Raw genomic sequence first — 27,343 nt, 5'->3', positions numbered from 1 at the left:
CAGACCAATCGCTTCTGCGCCAATGTCCGCCCTAATGCACAGCGGCGCCAGTCGCACCCACAGCGACGATGCGACGACACCCTCCGCGAGACCCAACCACAACCACAACGCCGCCGCTGCGGGGCTCGAGAATGCCGCCACGCTGGCCGAAGTGCGTGCCGCCCTCGATGCCCTGCACGTCCGGGAGGCGGGCCTCACCCGACGCCTCGATACCTTGATGGCCTCGCAGACGGACCTTTCGCGAGATCTGGGCCGGCTGGACATGCTGCGCGCGGGGCTCGGCTCCCAGGTCATTGCCACGCGCTCCATTGGCAACGACATGCTGGCAACCGCCGCCGAGACGGCGGGCGACCTGAGCGGCAAGGTCAGGAAGCTGGATCTCGAAAAGAGCCGCGTCGAGGACACGCTCCGCGTGGTGGAACAGGTCGCGGAGCTCAAGGCCTGCGTCCACGGCGTCGTCGGCTCCATGGGTGCTCCGCAGGACTGGGAAGCCGCTGCCGGGTACCTGTCCAGGGCGAGCCACGTCCCCGAGGCGATCATCAAGGGTCCCTTTGCTGCCGGTATCGTGCCCAGCGTCGAAGTTCCGGACGCACCGTGGACGACGCTCGAGAATGCCAAGGAGAGCCTCTGCACGCTATTTCTTCGCGAGTTTGAAAAGGCAGCCGCTGACGGCGACGGGACCAAGGTCACTCGCTTTTTCAAACTGTTTCCTCTCATCGGCCGAACAGAAGTCGGCCTCGACGTATACGGAAGATACGTCTGCCAGGGTGTCGCCGGGACAGCGAGGACCACCCTCAAGGATGGCATCGGCGGCCAGACGCGCAAGGACGGTTTCTTCTATGCCAATGCGCTCACGAAGTTGTTTGAGCACATTGCGCAGATTGTCGAAGGCCACGGAAGCTTGGTGGAGAGGCACTACGGTGCCGGTAAAATGGTCCGCGTGATTGAGAGGCTTCAGATGGAGGCAGATGTGCAAGGTGGCATCATCCTCGACACTTGGACCGACGAGTGCAGTCTGGATAGGAAACTCACTGATGTGAAGAGCTATCCATTCTCGTTTCTGGTACAGAGCTTTCTTCCGCCACAATCACGAAACAACACACCACGCATCAATTCGCCAGCTGCTGGTGCGGGAACTAGCAGCCGCGCCAGCGAAGATGAGGGCGTGAACATGAAAGAAGTAGACGCCCTACTGAGCGAAATCGCTGTCATGCTTGGCCGTTGGTCGCTGTATACGAGGTTTATTTCCAGCAAATGCGTCGTAAGTACTTACTGTCTCAAAACAGCTGCAATGTAGACGCTCGGCTAATACTCGTGAAGGGTCCTGACTCTGACGGTTCTCCGCTGTTGACGGCGGACGTAATCACAAAATCAAACTTATACAAAAAGATTATGGCAAAGCTCGTGTCACCATACAATGTGATGACAGGCTTCTTCTTTCGACGGTCAGTGGAAAAGTCATTCCAGCTAGATGAATACCCGCCTGGGTTGTCGTTGAAGATGAACAAGCCTATAGAGACTGAAGCCCCATACATAATTTTGGCCGTGGATGATGTTATGTACATCATGAACTCTACGATACAGAAGTCCATTTCAACATCCCAGCGGGACGTAACATCTAGCGTCATCCCGTCTATCGAGCGCATTCTGTCGGCTGATTTCATCGGAATGATACAGCGTAAGATGCGCGATGAAACGTACCCCAAACCTGTTATCCAAGGTGGATTCCCACCTGAGGACAAAATTGTTCAATTCATTGTTCTCATCAATAGCTTGGAAACAGCAAATCAGTATCTTAACCGGATTATCGAGGGTCGTATTTCGCACTCTCAGGATAACCCGGACGCTTCGATCCCGGGTGACGGCTTGAAGGAGTCTTTCCCCTTTGAGAAAGATGCCATCATGGTCGCAAACCAGCTGCACAAGCTGCAAAAGACATTTTTGGCGAAATCTAACGAATTACTTACGGAAGGCATCAATGTGCTGTTCGAGCGAGTTGTCAAACTACGTCTGCGGCCGGTGCTCGCCGAGACGTTTCGCGACGCTGATTATACCTTGACGGAGCAAGAGCTGGCCGAGTATGCCGAGCAAAACGAAGAAGATCCGGATCAGATCAATGAGATGGTGGCACGGAGATTCGAGCGCGGCTGGGACATGCTGATGAAGCCCGTCGGCCGCATCATGACGCCAGCAACGTTTAGCGTCCTCTTGGAAACAACAGCTCGGTATCTGTCCCGCGTTCTGGAAAAAAGAATCCTGAGCCATTCGGGCAAAACGAGCGAGTACGGCGCCATCCGCATCGAACGCGACTTCACTGCCATCATCAGCATCGTTGCCAAAGGCCACTACGGCATCCGGGAGGTATTTGGAAAGGTGACGCAGCTCATGATGGTGGCCAACATGGAAGATGAAGAGTGGGACGAGCTGGTGACCCTCGATGACGATGATGGTATCGAATGGTTACTAACAGAGGATGAAAGGAAAAAGGCGAGGGCACTTGTGCGCCGATCCTAGGAGGCCATCAACGGCCAAAGTCACGTTATAGAGAAAAGATACACATATATTTCATATAGAAGGAATAAAAATGCATCGAAAGCCTGAGCCCTGGTTTCGACAAAAGAGTGCTAAGTATGATGTCCACGAAATTGGGTACTTCAGTATGCCACTAGACAGCGACACCGTAGGGTCCGAGTATTAGTGGCGGGATGCCAGAGGCAAGTAGAAGCTCGAATTTTGACTCAGAAGTTGAAACATAAGTTCACACTATCAAATAGCAGATCTGCCTCTGAAAAATGCAAAATCTAAAACCCAAGGCCAATGTTAAAATGCTGAAGGGGCAGGACATCACTACAAAGCCTTTGAACGCCCCACTAAAAAGTGAAAGCGGATCAAACTGCATCTCGAAATTTTTCGTTTGACTCATTAGCAACTCACAGCTCAACTACATTTCAATATTTGATGAAGATTTTCTCAAGTTGCTTTATTGGGAAACTGGGTGATTATAAACTACTCTCAAACGGACGTGGAAAATAAAGAACAAGGACCACGGGCAACAGAAGAACGGCAAAGTTCACGCTGGCAATCACCACTGCGGCCCGTCGACTTATATCGACTGCTCTGCGATCGCGCCCTGCCCAGACGCCACTGATCATGCAGACGCACGTCGTCAAGGTCCCCGCCAGGGGATCCGAGCTGGGGCACTTTCGTGATTCCGAGGGCCCCGGCCGGCTGGAGGAATGGTGCGTGAGCGACGCCGATGCATCGCGCGGCTCGATTGAGGCGCTCGCCGAAGCCGGCGCGCACCTCAGGGACAAGAACACACCAGTAGCGTTTCCGACAGAGACGGTGTACGGCCTCGGAGCTGACGCAACCCGCAGCGCGGCCGTCAAGGGCATCTACTCGGCCAAGGGCCGCCCGTCGGACAACCCGCTCATCGTACACGTCTGCGACCTGCAGATGCTGCGGCGCCTGCTGGGCACCGCGGCGGACGGTACGGAGCAGGCGCTCCCGGATAGATATACGACGCTCATAGAAAGGTTCTGGCCCGGCCCGCTGACGATACTGCTGCCAAACGCGCAGCCGTCGAGGCTCGCGCCCGAGGTCACGGCCGGGCTGCCGACGTTTGGCGTGCGCATGCCGTCGTCGACGCTCGCGCTGTCGCTCATCAAGCTGGCCGGCGTGCCGCTGGCGGCGCCGTCGGCCAACGCCTCGACGCGGCCGTCGCCGACGGCGGCGCACCACGTCCACCACGACCTGGACGGGCGCATCGAGCTGATCCTAGACGGCGGGCCCAGCCGGGTCGGCGTCGAGAGCACCGTCGTCGACGGCCTGTGCGAGCCGCCCGTCGTGCTGCGCCCCGGCGGCGTCAGCATGGAGGCGCTGCGCGGCTGCCCCGGCTGGGAGCACGCCGTCAAGGCGTACAAGGACCACAGCGAGGAGGGCAGGGCGGCGCCGCGGGCACCCGGCATGAAGTACAAGCACTACAGCCCCAGGGCGCGCGTCGTGCTGTACGAGGCGTCGTGCCGCGCTGCCTCGGACGGCATCGCGTCCGCGGACATGGAGTCCGCCAGGGCGTCCCAGAACGGGCACGCGCCCGACGGCGAGGAGCGGCCCACGAGAAGGGTCGGCGTCATCCGAACGCAACGGTGGAAGGCCGCAGCTGGCCTCGAAGTGCGTGGCTGGCGCGAGGCGTCGCCGGCGGCGACGGAGACGGACCAGCCTGCCTACGAGGTATACACTGGCGACCTCGTTGGTGCCAGTGGACAGGTGACTGGCGAGCTGTTTGACGTGAACCTGGGCAAGGACGCAAAGGGGATCGCGCAAGGGCTCTTTGCGGCGCTGCGTGAGCTCGACAGCCGCGGTGCGGACACGATATTCGTCGACGGAATAGACGGAGAAGTAGACATTGCTGCGGCGGTCATGAATCGCTTACGCAAAGCAGCATCGGAGCTTAGATCATGACGAATCCCATATAGAAGAAACATAGAATTTTAATACCCTCTAAAAGTGGCGCATTGCGCATTGCGTAGTCTTTCGTCGTCATTCTACTGGACGTCATTCTTTCTGGTCTCAGTTGATTATCCTACCCCTTCACCCAGTCTCATGATGTTTTGATATTCGTTTCCCTCATGTCCTCCTGCCAACGCCGTAGACAGTGTATTGCTCCCGTTGTGTCTAATATATCTTTATGGCCAGTTTTACAGGCCCTGTCGCAGCCAGTCGGCAATCTTGGACTTGCCGAGCTGCGCCAGATTGTTGACACCCTGTTCACTCAGATCAATGCGGCCAACCTGAAGGTCTTGGGTGGGTGCGCGGCTGACGCGCTGGACGACAATCGTGGGATCGGTCTCGAGAATGATGCCGTCGTCAACAATCTCGTCAATGGCAAGCGACACGAGATCGTAGTTTTCAACAATGGTGCGCTTATCGACAGATTGCCTAGTAGTCAAGGTTAGCTTTGGCTGGCGTGCGCATCTGTTACTGGCACGCGCAAGCTTCTTGGCGCCAGCATGGGGTAGTTGTACTTGAACAGCAAATGCAGAGAGTCCCTGAAAGCCAGCAGGGTATTATATAGCAGAACTTCGTTCTCGTCGGCGGCACCGACAAGGTAGATCATGACATCGGACTCAAGCTTGTACAGAACAATGCGGTTGTCGTAGAGGATAATATCACCAGTCTGCTTGGCCGTCTTCTCAATGAGACCCTTCTCGAAGGTCTTTTGTGACTTGGTATCGGAGTACGGGTTTGCGGAGCCGCCTGCAACCATGGAAGCTCGAGTTAGTAGACTGTGCGGTGAAGACACCCCATCGGGCAAGGGGTGCGAGAGGTAGCGCATTGTCACCTGTAGTAGGGGCGTGAGGGGGAGTAAAATATTTGGCGAATATTCTTGAGCCATCCTCAGTACTCAAGACCAGGACGGCCTGGACCGAGAACAGGGTCATTCCGGGAGACATTTTGACGGACTTTGACGTGGTCAATCAGTCTATGAAGCTATTGCCTGCCACACAATCCGGCCATTGGCGCACTAGCAAGTTAACCAGGTGTCCTGCGAAGCCCCTCCAGCCCGCAATCGCCGGCGTAACCTTTTACCGCTCCGGCTACCAGTGTCGCGTGCGCACGGGCCACAGCGTCCTGCCCATTAATGGGAAACGCGTCTGGAGCAAACCACTTTACGCGTCCCCAGCCATGTGTGCCTGACGCGACCCGCCCCGATTTGGTTGCTCCCTTGCCCCTCGTTGGCGCTTCACAGAAATCTTCGTGACCACTTCATCCCTCGCTGCAAACTTGGCCTCGACGCCCTCCCATTTTCACTCCTTTACCATTCACATCCATAAATATGTCGTCGCCATCACATCGCAGACAACGGAGCTCACAGTCTGCGACTCCTCGTCGCTCTGCGCGTCAATCGTCTGCCAATGCGCCGAGCGATCCTCCTTCCCAGCTGGCTTCCAGTCCCATCTTCTTCCAGTCGTCATCGCCCGGCCGCGGTGATGCCGAGAATGGAGCTACCGGCGATGTGTCGTCGCCTCTGCGCCACATGACGGACAGTCAAAGCACGCATGCCGGTAACAGTGCCGTTCCCAGCTCGCCGCTCCGCCAGATGAGCGACACACAATCCGTTTTGGACGACCAGGCCACCCCGCGGGCTAGACACACTTTTGCTGGAGGTATGACCATGTGGCCCGTCTGTTGCGCATCGCAGTAACTAACATGTTACTTTCCAGAATCATCTCCTATCAGATACGAGCCGAGCTCCAGCCCTGGACGCTCACTACGACAACAATCTGAGCTGCGCAGTGAGAGCAGCGGCCTTTTCCTTGGCTCTGACGCCGGCAGCACTACCTCCCGCAGACGTGGTGACATCAACTCTGATGCTATGCGCACTCCTCGTGCGCCACGCCGCATCATTCTAGATGAGAGCGGCCGGGTTGTTCGCGAAGGCCCTGTTGACGGTTCCGATGCACCTTCCTACGCTAATCGCGACACCAATACTTCCGAAGCCGATATCCTTGGCGGACAAGGTCAGAGTCTCATTTGGGGAACTACAGTGTCTATTGATGACACTTTCGCCGCCTTCAAGGACTTTTTACGAAACTTTGCTCAAAAGTATCGCATGTACCGTGACGGTTTTTCGGAGGAGGAGGTGCGCGCCGACCCAGACGCCGAGAGCAAGCCTTACCAGGAAGCTCTTGAGAACATGCTTCTTCTTGGCACCACACGGCTCTACCTTGATATTTCTGACCTAAATCTCTACCCTCCTACGAGAAAACTCTGGCACCAAATTCAGGCCTATCCTCAGGAAATTGTCCCTGTCATGGATCAGTCTGTGCACGATCTGATGGTTGAAATCGCCCGCGCAGAGGGCCTCCGAAACAGACCATCGCAAAGCAGCAATGGCCAGGGCGAGTCTCAGCAGAGCAGGCAGAGCTCGGAGCCCGTCTTCCCCAGTTCTGACAGGCCAGACGAACCCGCCACTCCCCGGGCAACACAGGACCCTCAACCTTCTCTCGAAGATCAGGTCGCTTCCTCCATCTACGTTGTTCGTCCGTTCGGTCTGGATAAGACGACCAACCTGAGAGATCTTAATCCGTCCGGTCAGTTATTTATACCGCCCCCATTTTCACTGGAAACTTAGCTAATGGAATTTACAGACATGGACCGCCTCATCTGCATTAAGGGACTTGTCATCCGTACGACACCGGTTATTCCAGACATGAAAGACGCCTTTTTCCGATGCAATGTCTGCAATCACTCCGTCAACGTTGGCCTTGACCGTGGCAAAATTCGCGAACCGACCGAGTGCCCTCGCCCCATCTGTGGCTCTAAGAACTCGATGCAGATCGTTCACAACCGCTGCTCTTTCGAAGACAAGCAAGTCATTAAGCTGCAAGAGACTCCTGATGCGGTGCCTGCTGGCCAGACACCCCACTCGGTCTCCGTCTGCGTTTACAATGAATTGGTTGACTTTTGCAAGGCCGGTGACCGCGTTGAACTCACCGGCATTTTCCGTGTCAGCCCCGTTCGCGTTAATCCTCGCCAACGAGCTGTCAAGAGCGTCTACAAGACCTATGTTGACGTCCTTCACGTGCAAAAGGTTGACAAGAAGCGTATGGGCGTTGATGCGTCAACACTCGGTGTTGAAGGAGATGAAGACGCTGACAGAGGCGCGAATGATATCCAAGAGACTCGCACCATCTCACCGGAAAACGAGCAGAAAATCCGCGAGACTGCAGCGCGAGAAGACATTTATGACCTCCTCTCCAGATCTCTTGCTCCATCCGTCTACGAGTTGGACGACGTAAAGAAGGGCATTCTTCTCCAGCTCTTCGGCGGCACAAATAAGACCTTCCAAAAGGGTGGCAGCCCGAAATATAGAGGCGATATAAATGTTCTACTCTGCGGCGACCCTTCGACTTCCAAATCCCAACTTCTTTCATACGTCCACAGAATCGCCCCGCGTGGTGTCTACACCAGTGGCAAAGGCTCTTCAGCGGTCGGTCTGACTGCGTACGTCACTCGTGACCCTGAGACTAGACAACTGGTACTGGAATCTGGCGCCTTGGTCCTATCTGACGGCGGTGTCTGCTGTATCGACGAGTTTGACAAGATGTCTGACGCTACACGGTCTGTTCTCCACGAAGTGATGGAACAACAGACGGTCTCCGTCGCCAAGGCCGGTATTATTACTACTCTCAATGCTAGAACCAGTATTCTTGCTTCTGCCAACCCTATCGGTAGCAGGTATAACCCGGACATGTCGGTGCCTCAGAACATTGATCTGCCACCCACTCTTCTGTCCCGTTTTGATCTCGTCTATCTGATGCTGGATCGTGTCGATGAGAAGATGGACAGACGCCTGGCAAAACACTTGCTGTCTCTCTACATTGAAGACAAACCTCAGTCCGCCCCGTCCGCCACGGATATTCTCCCGGTCGAGTTCCTCACTATGTATATTTCATATGCGCGCGCCAACGTCCAGCCTACCATCTCCGAAGAGGCGGGCAAAGAGCTTGTTGAGTGTTATATTGCCATGCGTGCTCTCGGCCAAGACGTCCGCGCTGCCGAGAAGCGCATCACCGCCACCACTAGACAGCTCGAGTCGATGATTCGTCTCGCCGAGGCCCACGCCAAGATGCGCTTGTCCGAGGTGGTTACCCGCGCGGATGTGCAGGAGGCGAACCGTCTCATCCAGAGCGCGCTCAAGACGGCTGCCACTGACGCCCAGGGCCGTATCGATATGAGTTTACTCACCGAAGGCACCAGCGCTGTCGACCGTAAGCGCAAGGCAGAGCTCAAGGATGCCACCCTCCACCTGCTTGATGAAATGACCTCAGCTGGCAATGCAGTTCGCTGGAGCGACGTTGCGCGCCGTCTGGGTGAGAACTCGAGTGTTCCAGTCGAGCAAGCCGAGTTCACGGAAGTCATGAGAACACTAGAGGCGGAGAACGCCATTACGATCACAGGTGACGGTGCCAGAAGAAGTATCCGGAGAGTCACTGCTGTGGTTTGAGAGGATATGGCTCAAGGCATGTAAAATGCATTAAAAATATATCATGGATGATCTTTTAATGAACGAACGCAATTATGTCGGCAATGCTTACAGGGGAAAGGGTTTGAAGAGCGAAGAATTATGAGGGGCACTGGGATCGTCAAGTTGTAAGGATGGGGTTAACACTATGTCACGGCGTTTGATGTATCGTTCCATAGTTCTTTGTAAATGAGCTAATTTTATAGTTTTCGACTTTTTGACCCTTGACTGCCTCCTGAACTGAGCTAACCTTTTCATTGCTTTTCAAAAGCTCGCTGTTCGACTGCACAACCCTGGAAACCAAACTATTTGCAGCAAGTGCATGTTCGTTAATAGATTATGAGAACGCAATTAATCTGAGGTTTTTGAGGGATGTTGCCGCGGGTTGGTTCCCGTAAGCTTTCATCCTTGGAGTTGCTCGAGCACGTCACATCACTTTCTGATCGATTGCAAGGTCCAGTTGTTTGGAATTTTTTTTCTATTTGGATTTCTTTATATTTGTATATCCTCCACATTAAGCTTTTCTCGATACTTTTCTCAATTCAGACCAAAGAGGTTCGTTATCAATCTGTACACCATTTTCGTTTCATCAGTGCCATAGGAGACACAATGTTGGTAGCTGCCTTTTTTTTTTCCTTGTTGTTTTTCTTTCATGTTTTCTTTTTTTTTCGAAGTGACAATAATGGAATCCGTTCAACATGGCAGTCTACAAAATGTCAACCTTGCGAACCTCTGTCCACTCCTTCTCCAGCTTGGGCACCATGATGACCAGGACGCCGTCGTCGAGCTTCGCCGCGATGCCCTCGCCGTCAATCTCCTCCCTGGGCTGCTGCTCCTGGGCGCTGCTGCCGGCGTCACGGGGTGGGAGGGCGATCTTCTTGGAGAAGACGCCGACGCGGCGCTCGGACGAGTGCAGCGACTGGAGGAAAGCCTCGTCGCCGGGACGGTGCACGACGCCGGACACGGACAGCGTGCCGTGCTCCGGGTCCCAGTGGACGCCGACATCCTCACGCTTGGCGCCGGGGAGCGCGACGTGCAGGACGTAGGCGCGGGGCGTGTTGAAGAGGTCGACGGGCGGCGAGAAGGAGCCGACGTCGTCGTCGTTCTCGGTGGTGTTGTTGTTGTTGTTGTCGGGGCCAGAGCCGGCGTTGTAGCTGCGCGCCGCGGCGCCCATGTGCTGCAGGAAGGGGTGACTCATGAGGCCGCGCATCATCTCGGGGAAGTTGAAGGCATTGGGACCGGCGCCCGGCAGCGGCGCGGTGTTGAAGTGGCAGCCGCTACGGTCCTGGTGATGGCGGCGGCCGAAACCACCGCGGCAGCCCCCACGGCCGCCAAAGCCGCCGCGACCGCGGCGTCCGCCCCAACCATGGCCGTAGCCACCCCAGCCCCCGGTGAAGGATGCGTTGTTGTTGTTGTTGTTGGTTGCCTCTTCGTACTCGGGGATCATTTCATCGGGGTCGGGAACATCTCCCCTCACTGTATCAGGAGAGCCGTTCTTTTCATCTCTGCAAGTAGAGTCCTTCTTCTCGTCAGAAGACTTGTTGTTCCTCTCGTCGTCGGAGACGTCGACCGGTCTCTCACGAGTCCCCTCTTCGTCGCTGTCGTGGTGGTGGTGGCGGCGACCACGTCCGTGGCGTCCGTGACGGCTGTGACCACCACGGCCTCCGCGGCGATAGTCGTCAGTGTAGTCAAAATGGCCATCCTCCGTAGTCCACGCGCTGCCGTCGCGGCCGCCCCAAGACCAGTGGTCTGGGTGAGGGTAGTGGTGGTGACGGCCGCCGTGTCGTCCATGATGGCCAGGAGGAGGAGGGGGCGGGTAAGGTGCGGGGCCCGGACCGGGAGGCGGAGGTGGGCTGGGAGGTCGAGGATGGTCGGAGCTTGGAGGACCGGGAGGGCCGGGGGGAGGGGGCGGGTGAGGAGGCCGGCCAAAGGGGAAGCCGGGCCAAAAGGTAGGGTGATTGGTGCTGTCGGAGCCGCTGTGGTCGATACCACGGCCGGTTGCGCTGGAGCGGTTGGGGTCGAAGCCAGCCATCATTTGCTCAAAAAAGGCGACTGGATCCGGGTACTCGTTCTTGCTTGGTTCTTGAGGGGGGGCCATGATTTCGGTATAAGTGAAGTACGCTGGCTGTTGTGCGAGGGTCGTTGTGCTGAGGGTGGGGAGAGTGGTAGAGTGATACTCTGAAAGTGAATAACACAAAGGAGATTTGGAATCATGGCTGGAAATCAATTACATTATATACATGGAGAATGACGGCTCCCAGGTAGGCAGCCGCTCAGCCGTGTAAGTCACCACGCAATCCCAGGCAGCCGACGTTGCCTGAGCGGCTGAAACGGGTACGTTGCGAACATACGCACGCCATCGAACGAACTAGAAATGACTGCGCGTGGCTAGTAACAAATAGGAGCGTGCATTCGCCACATGTCGAAAGTTGGAGTGTGCTGGTTGCATTACGTGTGAGTCCTTACTAGCTAGTTAGGTTGGAAAGCCGCGCGGCCAGCCCTATGGGCCTACGCAAGCCAAAATATCGGGCGGGGGGGGCGAATGGCGGCGACGGCTTTGGCCCCGGCCCCGGCCCCGATCGCCACTGGGGTATTCTTTTCGGGACCGAGGGGAGGAAGGATGTACTCGAGCCTCATGAGTATCCTCTCGACAAAAATTCAATGTATCGCAATGAAGCTTACTTGATTACTTTCCTCTCAGATTTCGGCTACGGATTGCCTGTTGCACGTCGACTCTATTATTTATTACTTACATGGAATGTTGAGGCGATCATCGCAGGGCCAGTTGCTATTGGTGGGTGCCTTATCCGGTGGCGAGCTTGAAGTCTTGAGCATTCCGCATGGCAATTCACGCAATTTCGGGTTTCAAATAAGTAAAGACAAGATGACTCTATAGGACAGCAGTGATTATCCTTGTGTTGAAGTGATATGATTGCCTAGACCGTAACCCGATAACAGTCGGCCGAGCTTAAACTCCGTCAAGGAGAACTCCATACAACGACTGCCTCTCTTCGACTCGAATTCAATACATCCATCTACCGAACGCAGCAACCACAATTTTGTCTCTTCTTACGACGCCCGAAATCGTCATCGCCGCCGTCATTGCAGCAACTGGAGCTGAAGTCGCATCGGAGACCACCGCAGCAGTCTCTCGCGCCGTAGCAGCCAAGGTTGGGGATCGCGCAAGTTTGCCGCTGCTCTAGGCCTGTGCCCTCATCGGGCGTTGCTGCTGCTGCTGCCGCCGTCGCTAGGCCCGATCCCGCAAGAGTGGTGAGAAGGATAGCGGAAAGCTTCATGTTGTATGGGGAGAATTGAGGACTCAATGGGTAATATAGGATGGGTGGACTACAACAACCACCGTGGATGCTGAGGATTGCTGAAGAGACATTTATACTGCTGAGATACCCTGCCATAGATTACATGTCCCGGGTGCTTTCCTATGGTCAAAAGCATGTATCAGATCAGCATCTCACGGCAATTGCTGTGACGCTAACAGCTGAGACATGGCCACGACAGCTGTCGGACCATCGCCTTGATCATTTTCTAGCCAAGAAATTTTGTTCACGAGGCCGGATTTATAGTTATAGCATCAGAGCCGCTGAAATGATTCGCAAGCGGCATGATAGCTATGCAGGCACAGGTCATTCATCGATCTGTCGTATAAGAGAATCGGCAAGTTCAGCACAGAGCCTGCCATCCTGAAATGACAGTGTCGATCCCCAATCATTTCTTTTGCCTGGGTGTCCAAACCAGAGCCTACATTTGCACTCATTTGTAGCTGAAAGCAAATTCGTGACTATCCTTGCGGGCAATGTCTTATTAAGAGCTTGGTTGCGAGTTGCGAGTTCATGATTTTCAGGCAAGTAAATTTAGCAGACGTGTCAGCCAGCCACTCGAAGAAACAGTCTCACTATCCCAATGGAGGCAAGACATGGAAGTCATATACAGGCCCAGTGTGAGCCACGATGCAACTTGACAGCACATACTGAAAGCTCCTTTCTACCGAGTTCAAGACCCTAGTGAAAGATTCCAAGCTGCCTCTGGTTATGATATCACATATCTTTGGCTGAGTTCCCATCTATTAACGTACTAAGCTAGTACTTCTGTCCCTTTTTAGAGTTCTACATAATGTCAGAGTATCATTCTGGCTGCTAAAACCATCTATTTGCTATCACGTTTTCGAAAACTGTATGCATATCCCACACCTAGACCATTTCTGCGTGCCCTACCCTATACTAAACTAACATCGACCATGTTGTTACTAGGTTAAACTTTGACCTCGTCGCCTCAAGACAGACTAACGTTTTTATGAGCATGGGTTGTTTAGGACTTATGCACGAATATGCAAGCTTGTATATCGGCTCATTCAGTGTGAGAATCTTAATACACGTTATTCTGCCCTGCGCAGGCTGGGCGTCGGCATTGAGTACGTTCACGCATAGAAGGTGAAGGGAACAGGCATTTAGTTGCATTTGCTAATTTCTCTCCAGAATGCCAAACCACTTCAGATAGCTGGACATTTACACCAAGTACATTGGAATACTGATCAGAAACGCTCGAGACAGCGGAACAGTTTTTCTACTTGATCATTAGGGTCAAATTTCCTGGGCTAAGCAAATTGTGCGCTTCGAGCGGAAGCGACTTACAGACCGACCTCAAATTACTTGTGTGTCAAGTGTTCGTTGGCGCGGCCGCACACAATGAGCTAACTGGGAACTTTTGACGGCCCAGGTATCCTCAGTACTAGCATAGCCGTCAGTTACACAGTGGCCAGTCTATCATTTCATCCCGGCCCATGTTGAAGAAGCTAACGCAAGTTTGAGTTCAGGATCACGTACAATATATGCAAGGGACTTTGTCGGCGGGGCCGCGCCTCGTCGCTATGGAGCAACGGAGGTCGATGAGGCTCTACATAGTACTCGGTACTTACACATTGACTGACACAGCAGTGCTCTTCCACCCCACGGTCATACAGTAGCGACTTACTCGTAACTAGTAACTATTAAGTACGGAGTAGTTAACTAGAGCATGGAGCAGGTAGGGGTTGCTAGTTTATGACCTGCAGGTCTAGTGCAGGCAATCTCCATGCGGCAGGCGAGAGATAGCAAGCACCTCACTGGTCTTGTAAGCAAAGATGGGGAGTAAATCCATGTCAACCACGTAGCAGCAGCATGGGGGGCTAGCCACGCTTGCCAAGATTAGTCGTCGTATGAGTACGGAGTAGAGAAGAACCCAATTTTGCCTCAAAATCTCCAACAGATTCCCACTTCTGGCAGCGGCGGCCGACTCTGAAGTCGCCTCTTCTGAACGCCTCCGCAACCCCTAATAAACCAACTCTAGTGCAAGACAAAATCTTGGATGCCCATTATTACCGAAGCTAGGATCTTTTGTGCATGCAACGGACCAAACTGACCCGGTTTCTTCTTCCCCCATCACCATGCGTTTGGTGGTCGGGTACACCTTTCATGATGGCACTGGTCTGCGCTACGTTCAGTCTTTGAGTCTGGCCCTCCCGTATACATTTGCATTTTTGTGTCTGATTGCGAGGTTGCCCAATTGCCCACGGCCGGTTTCATAAATAAAGAGTTTGCGACAATCGCCCTTTTTGCTTTCCGAAAAATCGACAGTCTTGGGTTCTGGGTTTCTCTTTGTTGGAAAGCAAAAAAGACGAAAAACCCCTCAGAAACACTTTCATCATGCCGCAAGAGGATGTGGAAATGGCTGGGGAAAAGGACCTGGGTTCCGTCTCCCTCGGCCCAGCCTCGACGGCCGCCCTTGCCAGCGAGTCGAGCACGCCCGACGGCAAACTGACCGACGCCGAGTATCGCAAGCTCATCTGGAAGCTAGACGTGCGGCTGCTGCCGCCGCTCTTCGTCCTGTGGTTCATCTCGCTCATCGACCGCGTCAACATTGGCACCGCGCGCATCCAGGGCTTGGAGAGGGACCTGCACATGGACCCGCGCAGCAACAAGTTCAACATTGCCACCGTCGTCGTCTTTGTCGGCCTCATCGTCGCCGAGGTGCCCAGCAACTGGCTCGTGAAGCGCTTCCCGCCCACGGCCGTGCTGTGCCTCGAGTGCATCGTCCTCGGCCTCTTCACCATCGGCCAGGGCCTGGTGCGCACCTTTGGGGGCCTGGTCGCGATGCGCTTCTTCATCGGCGTCCTCGAGGCGGGGCTCATCCCGGGCTCCATCTTCCTCCTGTCCGCGTACTACCCGCGCTACGAGCTGCAGTGGCGCCTGAGCATGCTGCACGTCGGCAACGCCGTGTCCAATGCCTTTGGAGGCCTGCTCGCCTACGGCGTTGCGGGCATACACTCGTCCAACGGCTACAGCGGGTGGCGCTGGATCTTCATCATAGAGGGCCTGATCACGATTGTCGTCACCTGCCTGTGCTGGCCCTTCATGACCGGCTGGCCCGCGTCGGCCAAGTGGCTCAAGAGTCGCGAGCGCGAGGTCTTGGAAGGCCGCATCCGCGCGGACGGCATCATCGGGCGCATGGACGTTCTGGACAACAAGGCCATTATCCGTTGCGCGACCGACTGGAAGGTCTACCTGAGCGCGCTCATCATTGTCGGCAACATCGCCTCCGTCTACTCCATCACGCTGTTCGCGCCGACCATTGTGAAGGTGCTGCAGCCTCACTACACGGTCAAGGAGATCCAGGGGCTCGTGATCCCCATCTTCGTGGCGGCCTCGGCGTGGACGCTCGCGGTGGCGTACGCCTCCGACAAGCTCAAGCACCGCGGCGGCTTTGCGCTGCTGGGCTGCTTCGTCGCCATCCTCGGCTACGCGGTGCTCCTGAACCAGGACCGCGTGGCCGTCAACGCCCGCTACGGCGCGCTGTACCTCATCGCCGCGGGCTCCTTCAGCGTGCTGCCCAGCGCGTGGATCCTGCTGCTCAACAACGTCGCCGGCGCGTACAAGACGGCCTTTGCCGTCGGCATGGAGATTGGCCTGGGCAACGCCGGAGGCTTCGTCGCCTCGCTGGCCTTCCAGTCCAAGACGGCGCCGCACTACTGGCTCGGCTTCCGGCTGTCGTGCGGTCTCATGTGCATGGCCTTTGGCCTGATTTGCGTCTACGTCGCCGGCCTGTGGTGGGAGAACAAGCAGAAGAGGGCGGGGAAGAGGGATCACCTGCTGGAAGAAGAGGGTGACAATCTGGGAGATGCGCACCCTCGATTCATATATACCTACTAGTCTACATGAGCATTCTGGCGTTGAGGGTCTAGAAAATTCAAAAACTTGATATGCTGTTCTGTCTTGGTTCCTTGTCTACCACCTTGAAGAGAGTTGCATGCCATCTTTGTGAAGCGCATGAGACTGGTCGGTGTTGGGAGTAGAAGACGCGGGTCAGGGGCTGCAAGAAAAATGCAGGGGGAGCGTGCCGAAGAACCACGGCGCATAAGTAACAGAGATGACGATTGCAGATATGACGAATGCAAGCATGGAGCTATCAGGGGTATACCCAGTAAGAAAAATATTTTCTTCAGGCTACAAAAGATCCCGGCTTGCGATAGCCAGACGGCGGCGCGGAACCATGACATCTTTGGTAATCTAGGACAATTTGGGAAGTCTAAACCCCAAGCACTGACCGAAAATATGGGCACACTATACAAGCGAACGAGCAGGCTCAACCTCTTTTGCCCTTGTCTGCGCTTTTCTAAACTGCTTCCCTGTTGACTTGTAACAGGAACACAGCACGAACAGGAGTAGTTCGGCGCACAAGTCCCTGAACATACTGAGTAGGCCGAGGCTATGCTTTGTCGGGCAGGTGCTGGAGGTCCATTATCCCAGTCAACTGGCTCGACCACCAGATGGTGAAATCCATAGCCTTACTTGGTAAGTACTCAGTACTCTACTTACTGGTAGAACTACGATATCCGCTAACCTAACCTACCGGGGGCCCTCCCCGAGCGGGCCAGCACGGCGGCTAGTCCGGGTCAGCAAGTCGGGCACTCCAAACCGGGCATAGCAATGTTGCCGGCGCTGGTGTACGGGGGCCGAAAGCATCTCCGCGGAGGGGACTTTGTGCCCAAAAAAAAAAAATCGCAGAGAGCTAAAGGCAAAGAAGAAGAAAAAAGCTGGGCAGCTTGGGAGGGGAAGGGGGGAGGGGGCTGAACGATCCTTTGTTGGAAGAGCGGCGCAAATGAAAGTTTATACGAATCCGTCTAGGTCAATATACTTGGAGCAATATATATTTATTTATATTTGCCGCTTACCAGTATTTGCCATTTCGGAACATGACCATTTGCAGGCAAGGCCAGAAGCAGCCACTCGCGATCGACTGCCCAGAACCACTCCACCGGCCCACGGCCAGATTCCTACTGGAAGACTCGGACTCTCTCTCGCCTTCTCGCGTCCATTTCATTCGTCCAAATTGCTCTTCTTTCTTTGGCAACACAGATGAAGGGTGTGTGGAGCCCTAGAAGTCATCTGAACCTGGTCCCATGGGGTGGAACCGCCATGACAACAAACTTGCAAGGACCGTCCCGTCCATCCCTTGCAACCCCCATGCCCCCCTTGACCGTCCCGTCTTTACGTCTCTTTAGCGCCCATCAGCGGTCTCAGCTCCGTAGATGGTTCTTGACGGGCCTTGAAAGCGGTTACGTAGTAAGAAATACGGCCAGTAAAAAAGAAACAAATTTGGCAGCTTTCACGTCCAATGTAAGCCGCAGTTACTTGCTAGCTCTTCAGCCAGACAACTGACTTGACCGTACTCGAAACCGCCGTTGAAATATGCGCTAGTCAGTGTTTACCAGGAGTTCTACCAAGGTAGTAACGCACTGCAAGGTGATGCGTAGCCTTGGATGCACAGCTGATCCAGACAAGTATCTCAGCTGTCTTTTATGATTGCGTCTTGCAAATACCCAAGCAGCTTCCCGCCCTGTTCCGTTTTCCACCGCTTATACATACATATATACCCTCGGCGCGCAGCCACTGTCCGCGTTTCACCTCGTCGACTCTTGAACTCGTCGTCTCATTTACGCGCAGCCACGGCGTCATTACCAGAGAGTTTCACCACTCACTGGCCGACCGACACTTGCCATCCTGTCCAGGCCCACGCTCCACCAACGGCACCCAAGACCAACTAGGCGCTACTGCACTGCAACGATCCCGGGTCAGTTGCCCTGCCCGGCACGGCCCAGCTCCCCCCGAGGTATTCGTCTTATTTCAACGTAGAGCACACTCGGCAGAGTAATCTTTTTCAACAAGTCAAGCAGACAAGCAGCTGTCAGAAGAACCTAGATAAGCCGTCTGCCGGCTTGTTAACTCCTTCGACACCATGTTCTTTGGCCCTTTATAGCAACACCCGAAACGTTCTCGACCGGGGGATCCCCTTCCATTCACCGCCGACCATTTAGGCAGTGCATTGTATCATCGTTGATTTCAGCTTTTGTGCTCGTCCGTTATCAGACGGACAGCGAACACAACTGAAGCGTGATGGCTTCCAACAAGACGACGTCAGAGGGCCTCCATATCCCAAACACACCCGACACAAAAGAGGGCTGGAACTTCCTCTACGCAAACATACCTCTCCTTGTTCTAAGCGCCGGGGTGGTCGCCTTTCGAGTGTGGTGGCGCTGTATCAAGCACAACGCCGGAACGCTCAATCGCGCAGACATATGCGTCGTCATCGGCCTCGTATTCAACGTTATTCAAGTAGCATGCGTTTCAACGGGTAGGTTGCAGCAGTATCAAAAATTCGCCTTGAAAGCTTTCTAACGGAAGATTCAAGCAATTGTTCAATGGGGATTTGGACATCATGCGCCATACCTGACCCCCGAACAGCGCTACAATTCTCTCTTTTACTTCTTCATCTTTCAGTGCTTTGTTAAAAATACCGTCGGGATCTCGAAACTGTCTTTTCTCTTTCTATATCTTGATATATTCCCACAACACAGATTCCGGATCATATGTTGGGGCCTGATTGTACATATTTGCCTTGGACTACTGGCGCTCAACATTACGACGATTCTACAGTGCCGTCCCATTCCTTTCTCTTGGGATAAGACTCTTCACGGGAAATGGTATGTACTGTGTGTGACTGATCAAGGTCCATATAATTCACTAACTTGGGATTGTAGTATCAATATCAAAGCATTCTGGTATGCTCAGTCAGGGTGGAACACATTGATGGACGTCGTTGTCCTTCTTCTTCCTGTTCCGCTCGTGGTGAAGTTGCAGATGAATCGCCGCAGCAAGTTCGGTCTTTTAATTGTCTTTATTCTCGGAACATTGTGAGTTTCCCGTTAGAAAGGAGCAACCGGAGAGCTACTAATTCGCAGTGCAGCGTTTGCATAACGAGTATCGAGCGCATGATCAGTCTCAACTTCAATGCCACCTTTGCCAAGGACTTTACTTGGGCTACGGGCACATCTGTTATTTGGACTCAAGTCGAATCGACCGTCGGCGTCATATGCGCATGCGCACCATCTCTCCGGCAACCGCTCGCAAGTTTTATCCCCAAGCTGTTCGGGTCGGCCAGCGAAGACTCGTACCAGCTGAGCGACACGCCGCATCATCTCGGGCCTCGCTCAGGCACCTTTGGCCACTCCAAGGGGTCCAGAAAGCGCGGCGGCGATCTTGGTACCCAGTTCGATACACAGATTGACCCTGCTGAGACGACATACGACGGCCAAGGTAGCTCCGAGGAAATTGTTGGCATCAAGAGAACCATGAGCGTTGACGTAACTTACATCCCGCGCCAGGGTGAGCCGAACGCAGACGGCACTACCACTTACCCAAAACACCAGTTCGAGCGACATATGGTATAAAGAGCAGAGGCTATAGATTTACAGTAATGGGAAGGATGCGTTATTTTTTTTTTTTCACACGAAATACCCCGGAGTCTTTGACATTTCGTCTGTTTTCAAAGGAAGCTACCAACGCCATAGAAGAAGTTATGATTTCAAATTGGATAGACGCTGCATATTACAAGGCAATACACAAGACTGGCGCATTGAGCGTGAGCGTGGTCGTTTCGTGAATTGGTACTATTCTCTGCTTTTACCCTCTGGATGATCAGTTGGTCATATTGACATGGTCCGCTGGCAGCATTTTACAGAGAAAACTACTGCAAGAATGTCTGGTTGTTCGACTCCATATCAGCAAAGCCCAACCGACGGGCGCGAGTTCCTAGCGCCGCATATGAGGAGGTGTAGAAAGGGGGCTTACGGACTGTTGCCCTGTTTTCCCTCTTCCCTGGCCTGCAGTATAACGCCCCGGCATCAAATAGCTTCCTCACTAATGTACGAAGAAGGCACTCGGCCGAAATGTTTTATTTGTCATGGGCATGACTATACATGCCTGTACTTGTAGGGCTAAATTACTTAGGGTTCCGAGTTTCATAAGGAAGCTCATACATGGAATAGACCAACTACAAACCAGAGATGCTAGTCGGTGGAGGAGTCTGAAGCTAATCTGCAGAGAAATATTTTCAAGTTTGAATTCACAGGTGGACAAGATGCCATATCAGAGTCTTTCGAGTCACCTAATATACTTCTTCTAGATTAAATTCTTTCGTATGATGGCTGTCATGGTCGAATACTTGGCTCTATGCTGCGCCCGCAAAACCCCACCACACAAACTGCCACAAATGATACAATTCCGCTAGCAAAGTGGACACAGAACGGAACTTTGGCTTTTTCTTCTTCTTTTTCTTTTCTTTTCCACATATAGTGGGTGGAGCCATCGGCCAACCAGATGCGCGTCAGACAACAACTCATGAACTCGTGCCTGAGACCCTGTACGGGATTAGATGTGACTAGTCTCCTGTAAGGTATCTCCAGCCAGGCTACGGGTTTTCATTTGACATCTCACCTTGGCGAGCGGGTAGGGTTCATTGCTCAGAATTCACATGTATGAATCATCATGGTATCTGCACAGGACGAGACGGAACCCATCAATGTTGCCATCATTGGTGGCGGTATTGGCGGGCTGGCGCTGTCGATAGGGCTGCAGCAATACAGTCACATCAGTGTTCGCATCTTTGAAGCTGCGCCGCAATTCTTCGAGATTGGAGGTGAATATACGGCTCTTAGCACCCCCCTCTAACCAGGAAGTATGCCATTAATCTTACTTTTTTCCCGCAGCTGGCGTCTTCTTTGGCGCCAACGCCATCCGCGCCATGTCGCTCATCAACCCCGCCATTGGCGAGGCCTACGCCCGCATATCAACTACCGCCGGCTGGGAGTCCAAGGAGGATACGTATTTTGACTTTATCCTCGGGCAGGACCTGAATGGCCAGCCCGCGGGCACGCCCGTCTCCTCGCCGCAGCTCGGCCCGCACGAACGACACAGCACCGCCCACCGCGCGCACTTCATCGACGAGCTGGCCCAGCTCGTGCCCGAGGAGATTGCCGAGTTCGGGAAGCGCCTTGTTGGCCTCACACGGGACGAGTCACGCGGGCGTACTCTGATGACGTTTGCCGACGGCGTCACGTACGAGGCTGATGCCGTCATTGGTTGTGACGGCATTCGCTCTGTATGCCGAGACTTCGTCCTCGGGAAAGGCAACCCGCTAGCACAGCCAGTTTATACCGGAAAGTATGCCTACCGCGGATTGATCCCGATGGACAAGGCTATTGCGGCCATTGGAGAGGAAAAGGCCCGAAATCGCTACATGTTTCTGGGTAAGAAAGGTCATGCGCTCATCTTCCCGATTGCGGGGGGAAAGATTATGAATGTCGTCGCTTTTGGTACCTCCAAGGATGGAAAGTGGGAAGGTAACTGGATCAAGCCCATGAAGAGAGAGGACATGGAACAAGACTTTAAAGACTTTGGCGACGACTGTCAAAAGATATTTTCGGTGAGCGTTATTTGCAGCGCCACGAGATGATCAACCACTGACGCCGTTACTTTGCAGCTAATGGAAAATACCGATCACTGGGGCATATTTGACCTCTCCCAAGACATTCCCACCTTCACGTCCGAGCCGCTGCGCCTCCTGCTTCTTGGCGACAGCGCCCACGCGTGCGCGCCGCACCAGGGCGCGGGCGCGGGCCAGGCCCTCGAGGACGCGCACATCCTCTCCCACGTCCTCGGCGGCTGCCGCTCCAAGGAGGACCTGCTCCCGGCCTTTGCGGCGTACGAGTCGGTGCGGCGCCCGCGCACCCGATTCGTCCAGCACTACGGCCGCCGCCAGGGCGAGCTCCTAGACCTGCACTGGCCCGGCGTCGGCGACGACCTGGGCAAGCTCCGGCAGGTCATTGACGGGCCGATCCGCGACATTTGGAACTGCGATCTCGAGGCAGAGCTCGCAAAGGCACAGACGAGGATGAAGGAGTTGCTCGCAGAGGCAGACGCAGCTAAAAATCCTTGTAAGTGTTGAGCATTGAGAAGTGTATGGGTGCGCCTCAAGATATCGGATTTCATCTTTTTTCGTGTTTTTTGTAACTCGGACGCAGCCCATTGAGACTGTTTGAGCCACGACAGCCTTCCAAAGCCATGAAAAGTCACAAAGGGCAGCCACAGTCGAAGCAATCCGTTCCAGCTGTTGGTTTAGGACAGTTCTCTTCTCTGAGCAGTTCGTCAAGTTCGTACCACATAACTGCTTGCAAGGAAACCTGAGCCAAAAAATAAACAATAATAAATAAGTAAAGACAGAAAATAAGAACAAAAAAATGAAGACGGGAATGGTAATGGCGTCCAATTCCAATTGGTTTCCCGCGGACTCTATGATTCAAATTTTGAAGCTGTCAACTTCAATACAAGATCTCTTGAGCCTCCTCATTGCATCACAAAATGTGACCTCGTTCTCACTCATATTCCAGCAACAAGCATCTCCATTAGGCTCCGGCTGGCTGTCTCTGAGTCAATTCTGTGCTGCGGTGTTGGCTACGTCAAACTTAAAGCCTATTGTGAGACGCAGGGACCGTCAACTAGACAGAATCGAAGAGGAAGCTTTCGTGGAAGAGTGTTTTCGCAGCACCTTGACGTTTGACCACGGTGCGCGTCCAATTCTCAAGACGGCGGCGGTTTTTCATCGGAATAACATCTGTTTCATGAAGGACTCTCCTAGAGATGCGTCTGTAGAAGTACACCATCTACAGCAGATGTACGCTGCAGTTACCGCGATTCGACCTTTTGGTAATACATCATAGAGCAACTTCACTCCCAATTTTGGTCTGGAAAGGCCGCTTCCACATGTGATATTAGGGTTCGAAGCTATTCTATAGTCGTGAGATATGTACAGGTATGTACTTTGGAAACACATGCAGGCCTTGGGTGACAGTCACCGGCCTTGCTGTCCAAATCCACGGCCAACCTGTCCGCATCCAGTCTCGGTCCGTTGTAATAATTAACAAAATATTATAGAAAGAAAACTACCCAATTTTTTACCTTGATTCTTTTACAGTGAAAGGTTGATGATTTTTGCAACACTCGGAACGCCGTTGCTCTTCATCACAAACAGCATCCAGTAGCCCGGCAGCAGAATACCAGGATCTGTGGGCAGATCAGCAGTGTATGCCGTATTCGACCGACGGTTGAGCGTCAGCGGGACGCGTCGCTGGTCGGTGTTGACGGTGTGCGTGGACGTGCCGACGCGGATCAGGGAGGCCGAGGCCACGGCGCCGTCGGTGCCGATGGAGATGCGGCCCGCGTTGACGTTGGCGTACGTGATGGACGGCCGCGCGGCGGGCGAGCCGTCGCCGTTGAGGAGATAGCTGGGCGTGAAGATTTGGCCGTCAAAGTGGTTCGTGTTGCAGTCGCCGCACAGGCCGCCGCCCGCGTTGAAGACGCGGCCGTCGGGCATCAGGAGGGAGATGCTGTGGTAGTTTCGGGGGATCGTGTTGGGCGCCTGCTGGAGGAAGCGGTCCTGGTCCGGGTCGTACAGCTCCGGCGTCAGCTGCGAGGTGGTGTCCTCGAACGGGATCGCCGTGCTCTGGCCGCCGGCGATGAAGGTCTGGCCGTTGGGCAGGACGGTCGCCGTCGCGAAGGCGCGCGCCGACCACAGGCCGTTGCTGGCAAACTGCACGGCGGGGTTGTCGCCCACGTTTCCGACGGTGATGATGTGGGCGCCGGTGTGGGCGTTGCTGTACTGGTAGGACGGCGAGCCGCCGGCGGCGAGGATCTTGCCCTTGGTGGCATCGTACATGACGGCGATGCCGCACATGGAGTCGGGGTCGTCACCACGGTTCGAAGTGCGCCTGCCGGCTGGCTGGACGTTGCCGTTCCCGTTGGTGTAGTACCAGTTCATGGCGGTGCTGGGGCCGGCCTGGAAAACGGAGCCGTTCTTCCACCCGAATAGCCAAGCGTGGTTGTCGGAGCGGTAGACTCCCTGGGCGTCTTGCGTCAGCAGGTTTGCTACCTTGGCACCGGAGAGCATCGTCCATGAACTGGACCGAGGATCATAGATTTCACCGTCCTTGGGCTCGATCTCGCCACCGCTCCAGGAGCCGCCGATAGTGAAGACACGGCCGTCGGAGCAGGTCGCCGATGACTGATAGCCACGAGGAACCTTCATATCGGGACCGGGGATCCATTTCTGAGACGGGAAGTCGTACAAGGTTGTCTTGTACTTGGAGTTGCCGCCAGTGACAATGACTTGCCCTTTGCCGTCGATGGAGATGCCAGGACAGAACATGTCGTGGTCAGTGTCGTCGACAACCTTGGGCTGAACATCGTTGGTGGCGGGGTCCCAGATGGATGTGAATACTCGATCCCAGCTTGAGCCGATGTAATTGTTGTAGGCATATGCAGACCAAATGGTAATCTTGCCGGTCAAGGGATCAACCATGCCAGCCACGGGAACGGTTGGGAAGTTGATGGTTGGTCCCCATTTCCCGACACCGGCGTACCTGGTCGGCTCCGCGCCGGAGTCGTAGACCTGAAGCTCCGCGATGCTCGTCCATGCATTACCGTTGATCTCAGTCAAGGCCTTGACACGAACCCAGCGAATCTTTCTGGTTTCGAAATTGGCGTACTTGATGAGTGCATCGATCGGCCAGTTGCCAATGGCCACAACCTCCCAGTTGTTGCCATCTGGGCTGACGGAGATCTCATGCCGGGCAATCCAGCCGTTCTGGTTATTGTCTTGACGCGGTAGGATCGAGATGCCATTGACATTGTGCGTAGCGCCCATGTCCAGAGTAATGGTATGGGGTGGACGCGGTGATGAACCGGACCATGCGGTATGCCAGAGCGTGCCGTTGTTGCCGTCAATCGCGTTGGAGCATTGATTTCCGGGCTCTTCACTGTCGCATGAGACTTTCCACCCTGAACGATCAATGATCCGGCCATTGGTAGGAGGCGCAGCAAAGAGCATGTTGGCATTGGGATTCTCTCCAAAATGTTCCTTGGCCCCCGGGGCACCGCGACTGTGAAGGGTTGGGCTGCCATGGACGACGAGAGAGCCACTCAGCCCATAGAGGAGCCATGAGTACAGGTTAATTGTCTTCATTTTTACCTGAGGAAGGTTCAAAGACTTTCTCTCAGTAGCGATAGAATAAAATGAGAAATTGTTAGGCCTGCATAAGACACGGGAGAAGGGGCGAGGGAGCGGTTCGAAGTTATAACCATGCAGTAACCATGTATTGCCCTGGGCTGACTTGTCTCCGGCCCTAGCAGGAAAAGGGCATATACAAAATTAGGTACAGCTATGAGGGTGGACGGCTTGGATTGTGTTTGTCTAGCAAAAACAAAACAAAAAAAGACCATTTCTTTTGCTGCATTAGCGGGCTGAAAGTCATGCGCCGGCGCGCAGCGGCGTCTTGTGTCTCTCCCCGGCACCTGGGCTGCATGAGGCTGGCCTTGGGCACGGCATGGACCGGAATTGGGGCTGGCCAAAGTGCCATGAGCCAATAGAAGTATCGTGCGATAAGACCATTTATGCTTCAACTGCGGTGCTTGGGGTCTCTCCAGCGGTTTCTCCGCCTCGTATATGTCACTGGCACCTCTATACCTGGTTGGCTGGGGACTTTTTCGGCGGCGCAACTATCTCGCTGCGCGGAAAAGGATTTCATCTGATCGACGAGCATCGCCCCCTCCTTACTAGTGGACCAGTTTTGACAAGTAAATACTGGTACTTACTCAGTAATCCGTACGGGTAAAATGAAAACTAGAGGGAGGCGGTAGGACCACAACTCGGCTTGTGTTTATTAGTTGCATGCAGAGTCGGGGGTTGGTCATTCCCGGCAAGGACGGAACCACGGCACCGTGTAGTGCCACACCGAGAATCTGGTTTACTTGGTTCAGCCCGGGATGGCAATCACTACTTGCCTGGTCGAAACGACGATTCAATCTAGGACCGAGCGAAAGGAAAATGGTTGCAGCACACGAGCGAGCGAGCAACTCGGTGGGCCAAGCCCACTCGAACTAGCAAGGGGGCCAACTGGGTGCCACGTCGGCCGACAATGAAGAGGCAAGAGGATAATTATTAGAGACAAAGTTGTTTTACTTTTGGACGAATAAGGAAAGGGAGCAATTAAACCAGTCCAAAGGTTTGTTTTTTGTTAATGTCTGAAGCTCATGCCCTCTCTCCAGATGTCAAGGGTCGAGGCACCCCGAAAAAGCAAGCAGCAGGGGGGGGTGGCAAGCAGTCAAGGGCTAAAGATGGCAATGTCCCTTGCACATGGAACTGCGCTGATCTCTACTTGGAACCGCTGACCAATGCACGTCTTTGAGTGCAAGAAGAAGCTGAAGACGACGAGCGAAACAAGACCCGAACGGACTTGGCACTCGGCACCCTGTCTGCTTGCTCAACTGCTGACCTTCCATGGGCCTTCCGCAGAAGAGGTCTGAGCATCAACTGGAGATAGACAAACAGGTCAAGTATCAGGGCTGGCTGAAGTCGTCCCTAGAAGCAAGGATACCTCATCAGTGTCACCCACCACCCACCACCACCCGCTTGGGTCTATTGGGATTAGCGAAGTCAGCGCCTCGATCCAGGCAGAGGCTAGCCAAGGCTGGGATACGAAATGGGATGTCCAAGTCATGAATAGTCTAAACTGTACACGGTCTAGCACAAACGCAGCAACTGATCAGCCGGGGGGGGAAGGCTGCCTCCATGTACCGAAAGGACTCTCTGACTGATCAAGCAGGATGCAGCTCAGCCAGCCAGAAAGTAACCATGTATTCCTGCAAGGATGGTCGGATGCCACGCGATGAAGCTCCCACCTCCAGTGCAGCGTGGCGCGGGGCTTTGCTATTTCCAAAAAAATTTGGAGATGAAAACAACTTTTTGGCCCTTGGCCCTCTTCAAAGTCTCACCTGAATGTCTGTCTCGCGCCGGTCCAGCCCTGGACGCCACGGAGGCGCCACCTCTCATTGTTCAAGCAGGACGATCAGTAAGAAAAAGAGGAGAGCAGCCAGG

General features: G+C 54.3%; 9 protein-coding genes across 9 annotated transcripts; 6 read left to right on the top strand and 3 right to left on the bottom strand.

Annotated features, from left to right (window-relative positions):
• Positions 1–22: 22 nt before the first annotated feature.
• V2A60_000151 (conserved oligomeric Golgi complex subunit 4) lies at positions 23–2,514 on the top strand (the record flags this gene model as incomplete). The annotated part of the gene is made up of 2 exons (XM_083251522.1): positions 23–1,261; positions 1,321–2,514. 2 exons carry the CDS (start codon positions 23–25, stop codon positions 2,512–2,514), a joined length of 2,433 nt encoding a protein of 810 aa, XP_083107648.1.
• A 636-nt stretch (positions 2,515–3,150) lies between these two features.
• Positions 3,151–4,461, top strand: V2A60_000150 (threonylcarbamoyladenylate synthase; the record flags this gene model as incomplete). The annotated part of the gene is made up of 1 exon (XM_083251521.1): positions 3,151–4,461. One exon carries the CDS (start codon positions 3,151–3,153, stop codon positions 4,459–4,461), a length of 1,311 nt encoding a protein of 436 aa, XP_083107647.1.
• A 236-nt stretch (positions 4,462–4,697) lies between these two features.
• Positions 4,698–5,453, bottom strand: V2A60_000149 (coatomer subunit zeta; the record flags this gene model as incomplete). The annotated part of the gene is made up of 3 exons (XM_083251520.1): positions 4,698–4,938; positions 5,025–5,256; positions 5,342–5,453. 3 exons carry the CDS (start codon positions 5,451–5,453, stop codon positions 4,698–4,700), a joined length of 585 nt encoding a protein of 194 aa, XP_083107646.1.
• Positions 5,454–5,836: 383 nt separating this feature from the next.
• On the top strand, positions 5,837–9,010 carry V2A60_000148 (MCM DNA helicase complex subunit MCM4; the record flags this gene model as incomplete). The annotated part of the gene is made up of 3 exons (XM_083251519.1): positions 5,837–6,167; positions 6,225–7,094; positions 7,152–9,010. The coding sequence occupies 3 exons, from the start codon at positions 5,837–5,839 to the stop codon at positions 9,008–9,010; spliced, it is 3,060 nt and encodes a 1,019-aa protein (XP_083107645.1).
• A 724-nt stretch (positions 9,011–9,734) lies between these two features.
• Positions 9,735–11,126, bottom strand: V2A60_000147 (HSP20-like chaperone; the record flags this gene model as incomplete). The annotated part of the gene is made up of 1 exon (XM_083251518.1): positions 9,735–11,126. One exon carries the CDS (start codon positions 11,124–11,126, stop codon positions 9,735–9,737), a length of 1,392 nt encoding a protein of 463 aa, XP_083107644.1.
• A 3,598-nt stretch (positions 11,127–14,724) lies between these two features.
• V2A60_000146 (uncharacterized protein) lies at positions 14,725–16,227 on the top strand (the record flags this gene model as incomplete). Its single annotated transcript, XM_083251517.1, has 1 exon — positions 14,725–16,227. The coding sequence occupies one exon, from the start codon at positions 14,725–14,727 to the stop codon at positions 16,225–16,227; it is 1,503 nt and encodes a 500-aa protein (XP_083107643.1).
• Positions 16,228–18,471: 2,244 nt separating this feature from the next.
• V2A60_000145 (uncharacterized protein) lies at positions 18,472–19,805 on the top strand (the record flags this gene model as incomplete). Its single annotated transcript, XM_083251516.1, has 4 exons — positions 18,472–18,709; positions 18,767–19,058; positions 19,116–19,268; positions 19,322–19,805. 4 exons carry the CDS (start codon positions 18,472–18,474, stop codon positions 19,803–19,805), a joined length of 1,167 nt encoding a protein of 388 aa, XP_083107642.1.
• A 1,096-nt stretch (positions 19,806–20,901) lies between these two features.
• On the top strand, positions 20,902–22,360 carry V2A60_000144 (uncharacterized protein; the record flags this gene model as incomplete). The annotated part of the gene is made up of 3 exons (XM_083251515.1): positions 20,902–21,052; positions 21,123–21,838; positions 21,896–22,360. 3 exons carry the CDS (start codon positions 20,902–20,904, stop codon positions 22,358–22,360), a joined length of 1,332 nt encoding a protein of 443 aa, XP_083107641.1.
• Positions 22,361–23,380: 1,020 nt separating this feature from the next.
• V2A60_000143 (galactose oxidase family protein) lies at positions 23,381–25,432 on the bottom strand (the record flags this gene model as incomplete). The annotated part of the gene is made up of 1 exon (XM_083251514.1): positions 23,381–25,432. One exon carries the CDS (start codon positions 25,430–25,432, stop codon positions 23,381–23,383), a length of 2,052 nt encoding a protein of 683 aa, XP_083107640.1.
• Positions 25,433–27,343: the final 1,911 nt, after the last annotated feature.

This window comes from Cordyceps javanica, chromosome 1 (genome assembly GCF_051103115.1).
Source record: "Cordyceps javanica chromosome 1, complete sequence".
In the NCBI taxonomy this organism is placed as follows: domain Eukaryota; kingdom Fungi; phylum Ascomycota; class Sordariomycetes; order Hypocreales; family Cordycipitaceae; genus Cordyceps; species Cordyceps javanica.
This window is presented reverse-complemented; position numbering and strand designations above follow the sequence as displayed.